Source organism: Myxine glutinosa, chromosome 8 (genome assembly GCF_964187855.1).
Source record: "Myxine glutinosa chromosome 8, kmMyxGlut1.1, whole genome shotgun sequence".
Taxonomy (NCBI): domain Eukaryota; kingdom Metazoa; phylum Chordata; class Myxini; order Myxiniformes; family Myxinidae; genus Myxine; species Myxine glutinosa.
Window position 1 is genome coordinate 112,360,965 of NC_136268.1, and position 15,004 is coordinate 112,375,968.

At 41.5% G+C, this 15,004-nt stretch overlaps 1 protein-coding gene across 2 annotated transcripts in view; it reads left to right on the forward strand.

Moving 5' to 3' along the window:
• Positions 1–15,004, forward strand: part of LOC137433175 (uncharacterized) — a 130,454-nt gene that overhangs the window by 58,414 nt on the left and 57,036 nt on the right. For both annotated transcript variants that reach the window (XM_078783686.1, XM_078783687.1), the window contains exons 17-19: positions 3,640–3,821; positions 10,109–10,220; positions 14,765–14,975. In XM_078783686.1, the coding sequence (XP_078639812.1) occupies positions 3,640–3,821; positions 10,109–10,220; positions 14,765–14,975 (505 nt within the window). The remainder of the gene's footprint in view (positions 1–3,639; positions 3,822–10,108; positions 10,221–14,764; positions 14,976–15,004) is intronic.

Genomic DNA, 15,004 nt, shown 5'->3' on the forward strand with positions numbered 1-15,004 from the left:
ACACCTGTGTTCCTCCGCTGGTGTTACCTCGGAAGGATCCTCCACTCCCAAAGGCTGATGGTCCATTGAAGAGTGATGGGCAGGAGATCACCCAGGCATTGCACCAAGAGTATGGGTGAGTACTTGTAACATTCTAACATAATACCATGCCATAAGAACGTGATGCAATAACATTATTGTTATACCATGAGTAAATGTTTGCTTGTTTTCTGACAATTCTAATGTACTTTGCTTAATTTACAGATGGCTGGATACTGTGAAACAGAGGTATCAAGAAATCCCACAAAGTGACAGTAACTTATCATGGGCAACCTACCATGCCAGTAAGGAGTCAGGACAAGATAATCTGCCGGCGATCACAGCACTACTTCCCCTCTTTCTGGACGACTCCAAGTCTGTTGGTATGATACGGCACTCCATGGACGTGATTAAAAAAGCTGTGATGGAAGTCAACCAAGGACAGAAACCAGTGATCACTGTGGATCAACCACTCTACACCATCTCCAAGCAGATACAGTGGACTTGGCCATCAACGTACGGGGAAGATCATTTCGTCATCATCTTGGGAGGGCTGCATATAGAGATGGCTGGACTAAAAGTGATCGGAGACTGGCTGGAAGATGCTGGATGGGTGGAAGCCCTGGTTCAGGCCAAAGTTGCTTCTCCTGGAACTGCAGATTCATTTCTGCATGCATCTCATTTTACAAGAACCAGACATGCGCATCAAGTGACAGCAAGCAGCTTATATATCCTACTGACAAAATCTTACGCCCATTACACAGAGTCTCTGGAGTCTGAAAGCCATCCTGAATCCTTTGATGACTGGTGTGGTCAACGAATTCGAGATGTGCCACAGTTCCAATTCTGGCACATCACTCTTCAACTGGAAGTCCTCCTCTTAACGTTTGCCAAGTCACTGAGGACAGCAAACTTCCCTCTGTACATGGACAGCCTCACACAGCTTGCACCATGGTTTTTCAGCATGGACCACACCAACTATGCACGATGGGTGCCTGTCCACATTCGAGACATGATGAGTCTTAGCAAGTCACACCCAGATATTGCTACTGAATTCACCAATGGCAAATTCACAGTTCACAAGACAAAACGAGTTTTCTCATCTATGGCCATTGACCAGGCTCATGAGCAAAATAATGCTGCTGTGAAGAGTGACGGTGGTGCTGTTGGACTCACTCAAAATCCAAATGCTCTTAGAAGATGGATGGTGGCTGGGCCAGAACTGGTTAGAATGACTACCGAGTTTGAAGCATCCATGGAGGGAAGGAAAATAAGGATTAATCAAGACACACGCCACCATGAGCAAACATATAGTTCACAGATAATCTTTACTCAACATGTCAAACGTCTGGTTGAAGTAATAGAGGAAATGGGAAACCCCTTCCTAGAAGAGAGTACAGACTTGCTGCGGCTGGACACAAGAGACATTGCTGACCCAACTGTTGTTTCTACTGTTCAACAGGCTGAGGAGATAGGTAAGCAACAGTACAAGACCTTCGTAGCAGACCGTCTACTGGAGCGAACCGTACCTCTTACTGAGCCAATAAAGAAGAATAAACTCCCATTGTTTAGTCGATCGTCTCCAAGAGAGAAATCCAAGACAAGTTTGCAAGTAACTTCGCTAAAGAGTGACTGCTCTTTATTCTCAAGACTCTACATTGCGTCTCAAACACGAGATGCTGATCTTGCAGAATTTTTCCGCCATGAAAACCAAGCATGTCCCCCGTCTTTATCTCAGCTTGGGAAGTTACGACTGGGAACCAAATCAGATCTATTGGTGTGTCTAGAGAGTTGCGCAGAGGTCAGAGGTGATGCTCCAAAACCAGATACTGACGTCACTATCCTTGACGGGGCAGTGTTGGTGAACGTTCTGAAACCAGTTGCTGCCAAAACCTTTGATTATGCGCTGAAAGTATTCTTGCCACACATACAAGGTCACTTGCAAAGAGCCTGTCGTGTGGATATAGTCTGGGACCAGTACCGTGACAACAGCCTCAAATCTCAAGCCAGGGACAAACGTGGAAAAGGCATTCGAAGGAGAGTTGACGGATCCACTGTTCTTCCAGGAAATTGGCAGCAGTTCCTGAGAATTGATGCAAACAAAACAGAACTGTTTGCCTTCTTGACAAAACACATCACACATCTTGTATCAGATAAGCAGATAGTCACCACGGATGGTTCAGATGTGACGTGCATTCCCGCATGCGACACCAGTCATCTTGCCCCATGTGACCATGAGGAGGCTGATACACGAATGATGATACATCTCGCGGATGCAGTCCGTGATGGATTTCAGAAAATTCTTCTGCGTACGGTGGATACAGATATAGTGGTATTGGCTGTGGCAGCAACAACCAAACTCAAAATCCAGGAGCTTTGGGTGGCCTTTGGGACAGGCCAGCACTTCAGGTATATTCCAGCACATGAAATTGCAGCATTCCTCGGACCAGATAAGTCACAGGCCCTCCCGATGTTCCATGCATACACAGGGTGTGACACAGTCTCGTCATTTAATACACGGGGCAAGAATACAGCCTGGGATACCTGGAAAGTATTGACGAATTGACGCCAGCGTTAGTTCATCTCTCCACGGGGACAGCAGACATCTCTGATGACGTTGTGGCAGTGCTCGAGCGGTTCACCATTCTTCTCTACGATCGCACCAGCAATCTCGTCAACATAGACGAAGCTCGACAGGCACTCTTCACGAAGAAAGGACGAGCCATGCAAGCTATTCCCCCTACCAGAGGAGCCCTGGTACAACAAATCAAGAGGGATGTGTACACAGGTGGCCACTGCTGGGGAAACATGCTCAAGGTTGTTATGGATCTGCCCTCACCTGGGGATTGGGGATGGATCGATCCCCACAACTGGAAACCCCTGTGGTCCGTGCTTCCTGAAGCCAGCATTTCATCAAGGGAGCTGATTTGTTGTAAATGCAAAAAGGGTAGCAAGGGACGATGCAAGTGCAAATAAGCTAGTTTGAAATGTACCGCTTTGTGCCAGTGTGGTGGAGAAAATTGTGACGTATAAACAAGATCAAACTGGAACTATCTAGTAATATAAGTTACTGTTACAGTGCTTGGTGGGTTAATTGACATTGCTGGCAACACAAATGCAAATTGTGGTCATTTGGAGAATACAATTATGGCATATATGTGTATCTAGAGTCATTTCATTAGAACATAAAGAAGCATTTGTGTCGTCCGGTAAAAAATAATCGCGGTCAAAACGGCCATTTTGTAAAATGGCCGCCATGGCTACCATAGGACGTTTTCGCGGTGGGTCCATATCTGGAATTATTCATTAGATTATTATCTATGACTGTGCCAAATTTCATGCTTGTACGTCTAAACCCACAATTCTTATGATGGATACACCTATCTGCCTGACTATAAGGGATTATACAGATATAGGAAAAGTCTTTTATTTGAGAAGGTTTGCTTGCATCATGTAATTAGCCATCATTTCTACCATCACTCCTATTATTTGCCGAGAGTAGCAATGAATGGACCACGATGAAGGGGCGATGGGATGTTTGTGCTGCAGTGGATTTGAATAAAGGCATTGGGGTCATCAAGTAAAGTCTTCCACGGCTAATGGATGAACGTTTTCCTGCAGTGATTTCCAAGAGAAAGAAGGAAGCACCTTCATGTTTGGTTTGTGTGCTGCTTTGTGAGATTAAAGAAGGAGAAATCCGTTTTGCTGTTGGTAACAACGAAAACCTCAAGGGTTTTGCAAATCTGTTCCGTGGAGACCAGTGTAGCTACCTGATTGGAAAGCCGAAGCTCTTTTTCATCCAGGTATGTTTTTAACCAACCGACAGCAATGAAAAAGGAAGATGCTTTTTTTAATTACAGAATGCCATTTATTACAGATGGCAAAATATTTCATGAGAAAAGCATTCCATCTCGTGACTAACCTCTTAAAACATTTTTCTCAAGATCTGATGAGATTTATCAGTTTTCTATCAGAGCTCGGGAGAAATCAGAATTTTGTTCTGTTCCGAAGGCCAGAACAAAAGGCTAATATTATTGTTTAAAGCGATGATAATCATAATCCCCAATGAATAATCACATTAAGTTCATCACATTTTAAAATCTCTCTCAGTTGGCATGGACAACTTTTAGCCACTCATCCCAACTCTCTCTCCCTCATATGTGGTGATGTCAATTGTCACCATGCCAATTGGCTGGGTGTTGGTACCTCTCTCACCAGCCATGGCACTTCTGCAAAGGATTTGTGTGACTCCATAGGACTGACTCAATCTGTGAACGTTCCCACCTGGATTTCTCCCAGTGGCAAATCTTCCCTTCTGGATTTGGTGATGACCAATTTCCCCGCCAATGCAATTTTCTCGTCCTCTGCCCCAATTGGCTCATCTGTTCATGTGCTTATGAAGGTCAACATTTATCTGGCCATTCTCAAAGAACAACCTCAGCACCGTCGAGTCTGGCAGTTCACTCAGGCAACCACGTGAGGGAAGGAATGGAAGGGGAGCATACACCAGAGACAGAGAAGTGAGAGCGAGATAAAGGGGAGGAGAAGGACACGGGAGTGCTGCACAAAGGCTGCACACAGGCTGAATGAATCAGAACAAGAAGAGGAAGGGGGAAGCAGCGTTGAAACAGGAAACGAACAAACCAACTGACAACTAACAAACGAAAAGGGGGGAGGGGTTAGGTTGGACAGAGAAAGAGAAACCTGGGATAGACAGAGACAAAAGAGGGCAGAGGGTGCAAGACCAAAAAATAGGTGGTAGAAGACAGAAATACCACCAATCTTTGTGTGATGCAAAAGTAAGAGTCCTAGACACTCAGCTTTGTCACAGGAGATCCACATTATGACCCTGCGCTCGCGAAGCGAAAAGCGGGGTTAAGCATTTAGTGCGCATGGGTGCCGTGTCTGCATTTTAAATATTCATTTTCTCGGCAACCGTTGGTCCGATTGACATGAAATTTTCACCATAGGAGGGTCTCCTCATGTAGAATATGCAAATGATTATTATGACGTCATAGGTCACGTGGTACAGGCGCCATCTTGGAAAAACTTGGCACTTCTATATCTCTGAAACCACTCCATTAAACCACTCCAAAGCACTTAAACCAATTTAAAATTCATTTTCTCGGCAACTGTTGGTCCGATTGACATGAAATTTTACTATAGGAGCGCCTTCACCTGCAGAATTTTCTTATTCATAATTATGACGTCATATGTCACGTGGTACGGACACCATCTTGGAAAAACGTTACACTTCCATATCTCCCAAACCGCTCAATGGATTTGGTGGGGAAAACTCCCTTGGTGGAGGAAATCCCCATGGGGAGGGGGACAAGTGAATTTGCTACAACCTTCAGTGTGTGACCCTTAGTCCTCCTGTCAAGTTTGGTTGAGATTGGATAAATAACGACGGAATGTTTCACGGTCAAAAATTGTCAGAGACTGACACCAAATTGCGCATTTTAGTATGATTGGGAAAGCTCAAAGAAAAGGAAGTGCCAGGTTGAGCAGAATATCAAAGTACTAATATCTGAAGCAGATGAGAAAGCAGAAGCTGGAAAACACACAACACTGTAGTGACTTAATATATGTAGCCAAATCCAATGCTAAGAGAGGTGTAATATGAAAGAAAAATAAATTAAATATATAAAAATAAATAAATAAAAATAAAAAATAAAATAAAGGAATATAAATTAAACGAGTAACTTTGCAAGTTATTGAGAAAAAAAACAACTCAAAAGTCAAAATAAATAAACCAGTATTGAACATACCACATACATTTAGAGTGCAACACCAAAGGTATTTTGCAGTTTCATAAATGTGGGATTATGAAAGTTTTTGAATAAGTGGTACATTACAGGCATGAAATTGAAACAGTTTTGTGATACATGTGTGTACATTACTCCTGGAAAAATGGTATTGGAACTTGGTATTTGGTCATGGAAAAATCATGGAATCTTTTTTTGGATTATGGTGCAGGAACTCTGACTTTGTTTCTCTTTTCTTTTTTTTTCTTTTTTTGTATACAGAGTCGAGGCTCGTGAAAGAGCTAACATTTATCAAACAAACAAATCAAACAAACAAGCAAACAAAGTATATAAAAAGCGGAGCGGTCGACAAGATGGGGAGAGAAAGGGAGGAAGCACACAAACACAACATTTGAGAGCAGGGACATCGGGAGATGTTTTTGGAGGGAGAGGCCCTGGGGGGAGGCAGGATAGGTATAAAACGCAAGGACACCAAGGACCTCCAGGAAAGAAGTCAAAAGTCACCTAAAAAAAGTGGATTTGGGGTGAAATTAGCGGGGGTAGAAAAGATCAAGGTTTTGGATTGGGGAAGATAAGAGATGGTGGTGAACAGCCGTTTTAAAGACCTGGAGGGAGGAGTGGGATTGAAGAGAGTGAGGGAGTTTGTTCCAGAGGCGGGAGAAAAGAGGAATGAAGGAGTGAAGGTGAGCAGAGAGTCTTGATTTTGGCAGTTTAACCATAAGAGGGTTGCACGCAGATCTTGTGCGACCTGCAGGAATATTTGGGGGACAGAGCCCAGAGAGAGCTGGGGGAGCAAGGCCGGAGAGGAGTCGGTAGAAGACGGAAAGACCACCAACCTGCCTGCGGTGATTAAGTGAAAGGCCCTCGGAGATAGCGTCATCGCGGGAGATTCCAATGATTCTGAACGCTTTGGTTTCAACAGCGTGAAGACGAGCTAGGTGTGAGGCAGGAGCACCAGCCCAGAGGGGAGAGCAGTACTCCATTGAGCTGCGGATGAAAGCCTTGTATGTGGTGAGGAGCTCAGGTGTGCCAAGGAAGGACTTCGCACGACGGAGGATGCCCAGTCAGCGACTGGCTTTGGAGGCCAGCATGGAAAGGTGGTTTTCCCAGGAAAGATCATGGCAGATAGTGAGACCCAAAAGCTTGAGTGACAGAACTTATTGGAGAGGATTATTCAGAAAGTAGATGGGAGGGTTGTCCAGTCGGTCTTTTCGGAGAGACATCGTAAGAGTGTGAGATTTGTCAGGATTGAAAGACATGTTCCACTTGTTTGCCCAGTCTGTGATTTTGTCCAGGTCTGCAGAGAGTGAGGAGGCTGCAAACTGCCGATCTGAGGGATGAGGAATGGAGCGGCAGAGAGCGGAGTCATCAGCAAAGAGATAGAGAGGATTTTCAAGAGAGTCAGAGAGACTATTGATGAAGACCAGAAAAAGCACAGGGCCCAGAACACTGTCTTGGGGAACTCCAGCCTGAACAGGAAGAGGAGATGAGAGAAACCCATTCAGGGACACACGTTGACTACGACTAGAGAGGAAGTCCACCAGCCATGCGTGGAGATTTCCATGGATACCAAAGGAGGAGAGTTTGGTGAGCAGAGCGGGGTGCCAGACCGTATCGAAGGCACGTGATATGTCGACGGAGACAGCTCTAATTTCCTGTTTGGCATTGAGGAACTCCATCCATTGTTGAGACAGCAGAAGCAGCATGTCCAGAGTAGAGTGACCTGGTCTGAAACCAAATTGATGATCAGAGATCAAGCCATTGGAGAAGAGGAAAGATTTCATATCCAAAGCAATGATGGATTCCATGACTTTGCTGATAATTGGGAGAAGGCTGATTGGTCTGTAGTTGCTAGGATCTGTTTTTGCACCTTTTCTGTGCAAAGCGGTGATGTTGGCTGATTTCCAAGCAGATGGCAGTTGACCTTGAGCAAAAGAGAGGGTGAAGAGAACAGAGAGAGGGAGTGATAGAGTGGAAGAACAGGATTTTAGGACCCGTGGGCTGATGCCGTCAGGTCCAGTTGCAGAATCAGAGTCGAGGGTTGACAGAAACTTTTGCACCTTGTCAGGAGGAAAGGACACAGAGTCCAGGAGCAGCTGGGTACGACTGGGTATGGTGGGTAAAGAGAGGGATGGGTTTGGGACACAAGATTTAGAGGCAAACACAGAGTTGAGGCATTCAGCTTTTTCACGTGCGGAGTCAGCTGTGTAGCCGTTTGAGGTAAGGGAGGGGATGGAGGGGGAACAAACACCAGAAACAGATTTGACCAGACGCCACCAGGATTTGGAAGAGGGAGACAGATAAGAGAGTTCGGTCTTGAGAACGGAGAGATGTTGTTTCCTGGCTCTCCTGAGGGTGGACACACACTTGTTTCAGGCTTTGTGAAAGGAAATGAGATTTCCTTCCTTTGGATTTGCTTTCCAGGAGACGAAGGCAAGTTGTTTCTGGGCAACAGCCTCACCACAAGATTCCGTGTACCATGGACGGGAGGAAGGGTATGACAACTGAAGACGAGATGGGATAAATCTGTGCATGAGGGAGAGCAATTTACTTTGGAAGAATTCCCAGGATGAGTTGATGTCAGAGGTGGTAGAGATGGGAGACCAGTCCAGATGATTGATGGCTGCTTGAAGACCGTGCCAGTTGGCCTGAATGAAATGCCAGACTCGTCGACGCTGAGCAGGCTCCCTGAGAATGGTCAGAGAGATGTCCACTTTAACAAGGACATGATCAGATGATCCGATTGGAGCAGAAGAAGAGCAGCAGACATTTTCAGGGAAGTTAGTCATAACCAAGTCCAGAAGAGAAGATGTTCCGTTGACTGAGATCCGGGTCAGGAAATTGACAGATTGTGTCAGTCCCAGTGAGTCGCAGAAGTCCTTTGCTGAGGAGCCATGGCTGGTGAGAGAGGTACCCACACCCAGCCAACTGGCATGGTGACAATTGAAATCACCACATATGAGGAAGAGAGAGTTGGGATGAGTAGATAGAAGTTGGTCCATATTATCAGACAGCGAGATGTAGATGGAGTCATCACTGTTTGGTGGACGCCGGACGGTACAACACACATGTGAACAAGAGGTGGGAGCGAAGGGGAAGCCATAGCCAGAGGTATTTCTGGGGGTGAGGTGGAGAGAGTGCAGTGCAGGGCGAGTGAGGAAGAGAGTTTTTGATAAAGATAGCGACCCCACATCCAGGACGAGGCTCAGGTCTATCATACCGGAGGAGGGAGTAACCAGGAAGAGATATTAAGGAATCAGAGACATCTTGAAGGAGGAAAGTTTCTGTTAAGCAGATCAAGTCTGGATTTTCAGAAGCAACCTGTATGGAGAGATCAGTTAAGTTTGAACGAAGGCCCCGGATGTTTGAGGTCCATACCGTTAATGAAGAGGAAGGGAAGGGGGAGCATCGGATACAGAACAGCGGGGAGGAGGGGTAGGGTAAGATGTGGAAGAGGTGGAAGAGGTAGGGAGAGTTGTTGAAGGTGTGTCAGAGATTTCAGAATAGTTTGGAGAAAGGGAAGGATGGGGTGGACAAAAGGTTTGATGGTGATTGGGTGAGGAACAATGAGGTGTTATTTGAGGAGGGGGAAGAGCGAGGCAGAAGGTTGGGGGAGATGGAGGTGAGAGTTGGAAGGGGGAAGAAGCGGGGAGGACGCTTTGAGGAGGGGGAGTGAGAGGGGGGAAATTTAGAAGAAATGAGGGTGGGGAGATTTGAAGGGGAGGGGTGAGGGGGGAGTTTGGGAGGGAAGGGACAAGGGGAGGGATTTGAAAGGGATGGGATATGGGGGAGATTTGGAGGGGATGGGTGAGGGAGGAGTCTAGGAGGGGAGGGGCGAGGGGGAGTCTTGGAGGGGAGGGGTGAGGGGGTAGTAGAGGGGGTAGAGGGGGGGCTTCCTGTACTGCCCCTTGCACCTAGACTGGCTCACCAAGAGAGATGCTTCTCTATTCCGTCCTTCTGACATTGAAAAAAGACACAACAGAGTCCCAGTCTTTCTGTTTAAAACAGATTTATCGAGAAATCATCAAATTTGCTAGTTCTTTGATTTTGTTGACATCATTGTTTTCGGTTGTGAAAAGATTCCTGATTGTTTCTGACAATGATTTGATGTTCTTATTATTATAAAATGAATACGTAATGGCATCGGTAGTCATCGAATGGAAGCTGATTAAGGCACTCGTTGTGACTGCTTGTGGATTCTGATTATTTAAAAATACTAGAGGATTATTCGTCAATAAGGAAAGTGTATGGTGGTGTTATAAAGCTATTCTGTTGTTGCATCCTCCTCTAAAGGACGTAAAACATAACTTTTGCTTTGGCAGGAAAAGGAACCAGTTGACATTATAGCAGGAGGAGCCGTAGCACAAGAACCTACCCCAAAAAAAATTCCAGTCGAAGCAGACTTCCTGTACTGCCATGGTTTTCCACCTAAAGGTAATCCTCACATATTGCACCTCATTTGAACTTCAATATTCTCTTTTTTTATCTGAGCAGCAGAATTGTACAATAATTACACCAAATGTAGTATCCCCTGTGCTATTCCTCAATGATGGTTTATTTTTCACCTTCATAATTTATCCATGAGGTTGATACTATACTCATCTTTCTACCCTGGAAAGTTTATGAATACCATACTTAATGTTTGCATCACGAGTTGTGTATCACTCATTAATATAAAAACATGCATTACTTTTACATTCAGTTATAATAAAATAAAATAATTGTGAGTAATATTATTATCGTGTTCATGGTGGTTAACACTGAGACCCGTGAACGGATGGACCGAAACAGGCTTTAACTCCGAGGTTGATATAATTGATGTATTCCTAATAATTTATAATGATAGCTCCTTGTTAATTTCTTGATTAATTGATAATTCCTTGTTATAATAAGGTGATCAAAACTGAACAGTCATATTATTCCATTTAAGTTTGCTCTGTTTGCTCATTTAATTTTCTCTGTTTGCTCATTTAAGTTTTCTCTGTTTGCTCATTTAAGTTTTCTCTGTTTGCTCATTTAATTTTCCTCTGTTTGCTCATTTAAGTTTTCTCTGTTTGCTCATTTAAGTTTTCTCTGTTTGCTCATTTAAGTTTTCTCTGTTTGCTCATTTAAGTTTTCTCTGTTTGCTCATTTAAGTTTGCTCTGTTTGCTCATTTAGGTTTTCTCTGTTTGCTCATTTAAGTTTGCTCTGTTTGCTCATTTAATTTTCCTCTGTTTGCTCATTTAAGTTTTCTCTGTTTGCTCATTTAAGTTTTCTCTGTTTGCTCATTTAAGTTTTCTCTGTTTGTTCATTTAAGGTTTCTCTGTTTGCTCATTTAAGTTTTCTCTGTTTGCTCATTTAAGTTTTCTCTGTTTGCTCATTTAAGTTTTCTCTGTTTGCTCATTTAAGTTTGCTCTGTTTGCTCATTTAAGTTTTCTCTGCTCATTTAAGTTTGCTCTGTTTGCTCATTTAAGTTTTCTCTGTTTGCTCATTTAAGTTTGCTCTGTTTGCTCATTTAAGTTTGCTCTGTTTGCTCATTTAATTTTCCTCTGTTTGCTCATTTAAGTTTTCTCTGTTTGCTCATTTAAGTTTTCTCTGTTTGCTCATTTAAGTTTTCTCTGTTTGTTCATTTAAGGTTTCTCTGTTTGCTCATTTAAGTTTTCTCTGTTTGCTCATTTAAGTTTTCTCTGTTTGCTCATTTAAGTTTTCTCTGTTTGCTCATTTAAGTTTGCTCTGTTTGCTCATTTAAGTTTTCTCTGCTCATTTAAGTTTGCTCTGTTTGCTCATTTAAGTTTTCTCTGTTTGCTCATTTAAGTTTGCTCTGTTTGCTCATTTAAGTTTGCTCTGTTTGCTCATTTAAGTTTGCTCTGTTTGCTCATTTAAGTTTTCTCTGCTCATTTAAGTTTGCTCTGTTTGCTCATTTAAGTTTTCTCTGTTTGCTCATTTAAGTTTGCTCTGTTTGCTCATTTAAGTTTGCTTTGTTTGCTCATTTAATTTTCTCTGTTTGCTCATTTAAGTTTGCTCTGTTTGCTGATTTAAGTTTTCTCTGTTTGCTAATTGAAGTTTTCTCTGTTTGCTCATTTAAGTTTGCTCTGTTTGCTCATTTAAGTTTTCTCTGTTTGCTCATTTAAGTTTGCTCTGTTTGCTCATTTAAGTTTGCTCTGTTTGCTCATTTAAGTTTGCTCTGTTTGCTCATTTAAGTTTTCTCTGTTTGCTCATTAAAGTTTGCTCTGTTTGCTCATTTAAGTTTTCTCTGTTTGCTCATTTAAGTTTGCTCTGTTTGCTCATTTAAGTTTGCTCTGTTTGCTCATTTAAGTTTGCTCTGTTTGCTCATTGAAGTTTTCTCTGTTTGCTCATTTAAGTTTGCTCTGTTTGCTCATTGAAGTTTTCTCTGTTTGCTCATTTAAGTTTTCTCTGTTTGCTCATTGAAGTTTTCTCTGTTTGCTTATTTAAGTTTTCTCTGTTTGCTCATTTAAGTTTGCTCTGTTTGCTCATTTAAGTTTTCTCTGTTTGCTCATTTAAGTTTTCTCTGTTTGCTTATTTAAGTTTTCTCTGTTTGCTCATTTAAGTTTGCTCTGTTTGCTCATTTAAGTTTGCTCTGTTTGCTCATTTAAGTTTTCTCTGTTTGCTCATTGAAGTTTTCTCTGTTTGCTCATTTAAGGTTTCTCTGTTTGCTCATTTAAGGTTTCTCTGTTTGCTCATTTAAGTTTTCTCTGTTTGCTCATTTAAGTTTTCTCTGTTTGCTCATTTAAGTTTTCTCTGTTTGCTCATTTAAGTTTGCTCTGTTTGCTCATTTAAGTTTGCTCTGTTTGCTCATTTAAGTTTTCTCTGTTTGCTCATTGAAGTTTTCTCTGTTTGCTCATTTAAGTTTTCTCTGTTTGCTCATTGAAGTTTTCTCTGTTTGCTCATTGAAGTTTTCTCTGTTTGCTCATTTAAGTTTGCTCTGTTTGCTCATTTAAGGTTTCTCTGTTTGCTCATTTAAGTTTTCTCTGTTTGCTCATTTAAGGTTTCTCTGTTTGCTCATTGAAGTTTTCTCTGTTTGATCATTTAAGTTTTCTCTGTTTGCTCATTTAAGGTTTCTCTGTTTGCTCATTTAAGTTTTCTCTGTTTGCTCATTTAAGTTTTCTCTGTTTGCTCATTTAAGTTTTCTCTGTTTGCTCATTTAAGTTTGCTCTGTTTGCTCATTTAAGTTTTCTCTGTTTGCTCATTTAAGGTTTCTCTGTTTGCTCATTTAAGTTTGCTCTGTTTGCTCATTTAAGGTTTCTCTGTTTGCTCATTTAAGTTTGCTCTGTTTGCTCATTTAAGGTTTCTCTGTTTGCTCATTTAAGTTTTCTCTGTTTGCTCATTTAAGTTTTCTCTGTTTGCTCATTTAAGTTTGCTCTGTTTGCTCATTTAAGGTTTCTCTGTTTGCTCATTTAAGTTTTCTCTGTTTGCTCATTTAAGTTTTCTCTGTTTGCTCATTTAAGTTTGCTCTGTTTGCTCATTTAAGTTTGCTCTGTTTGCTCATTTAAGGTTTCTCTGTTTGCTCATTTAAGTTTTCTCTGTTTGCTCATTTAAGTTTTCTCTGTTTGCTCATTTAAGTTTGCTCTGTTTGCTCATTTAAGTTTGCTCTGTTTGCTCATTTAAGTTTTCTCTGTTTGCTCATTGAAGTTTTCTCTGTTTGCTCATTTAAGTTTTCTCTGTTTGCTCATTGAAGTTTTCTCTGTTTGCTCATTGAAGTTTTCTCTGTTTGCTCATTTAAGTTTGCTCTGTTTGCTCATTTAAGGTTTCTCTGTTTGCTCATTTAAGTTTTCTCTGTTTGCTCATTTAAGGTTTCTCTGTTTGCTCATTGAAGTTTTCTCTGTTTGATCATTTAAGTTTTCTCTGTTTGCTCATTTAAGGTTTCTCTGTTTGCTCATTTAAGTTTTCTCTGTTTGCTCATTTAAGTTTTCTCTGTTTGCTCATTTAAGTTTTCTCTGTTTGCTCATTTAAGTTTGCTCTGTTTGCTCATTTAAGTTTTCTCTGTTTGCTCATTTAAGGTTTCTCTGTTTGCTCATTTAAGTTTTCTCTGTTTGCTCATTTAAGGTTTCTCTGTTTGCTCATTTAAGTTTTCTCTGTTTGCTCATTTAAGTTTTCTCTGTTTGATCATTTAAGTTTTCTCTGTTTGCTCATTTAAGGTTTCTCTGTTTGCTCATTTAAGTTTTCTCTGTTTGCTCATTTAAGGTTTCTCTGTTTGCTCATTTAAGTTTGCTCTGTTTGCTCATTTAAGGTTTCTCTGTTTGCTCATTTAAGTTTGCTCTGTTTGCTCATTTAAGGTTTCTCTGTTTGCTCATTTAAGTTTTCTCTGTTTGCTCATTTAAGTTTGCTCTGTTTGCTCATTTAAGGTTTCTCTGTTTGCTCATTTAAGTTTTCTCTGTTTGCCATTTAAGTTTTCTCTGTTTTCTCATTTAAGGTTTCTCTGTTTGATCATTTAAGTTTTCTCTGTTTGCCATTTAAGTTTTCTCTGTTTGCCATTTAAGTTTTCTCTGTTTGCTCATTGAAGTTTTCTCTGTTTGATCATTTAAGTTTTCTCTGTTTGCCATTTAAGTTTTCTCTGTTTGCTCATTTAAGGTTTCTCTGTTTGCTCATTGAAGGTTTCTCTGTTTGATCATTTAAGTTTTCTCTGTTTGCTCATTTAAGGTTTCTCTGTTTGCTCATTGAAGTTTTCTCTGTTTGCTCATTTAAGTTTTCTCTGTTTGCTCATTTAAGTTTTCTCTGTTTGCTCATTTAAGTTTTCTCTGTTTGCTCATTGAAGTTTTCTCTGTTTGCTCATTGAAGTTTTCTCTGTTTGCTCATTTAAGTTTTCTCTGTTTGCTCATTTAAGTTTTCTCTGTTTGCTCATTTAACTTTGCTCTGTCATATAAGTTTGCATTTAAGTTCGCTATCAATATACTTGTTTCCACACACCAATTATCTTCTTATTGTTTGGTTTGCACTGATTCTCACAAGTTTTTGTTTTATTTGTCTCCATGTGATGCAGGATTTGTATCCCACCGGCATCGAAAGAATGGTTCATATTTCATTCAGAAAGTGTGTGACACGTTTATGAAAGATTTTAAGTCTGAATCGAGACCAGACATATTGCGTCAACTCACTCGCATCCATTGGGAAATATCACAAAAAGACTTTTTTGCTGAGGGATACAAGCAAATTCCCTGCTTTCAATCCACATTGAATGCCGATTTTTTCTGGTAAGCACTGTGCATATATATTGTAGCAG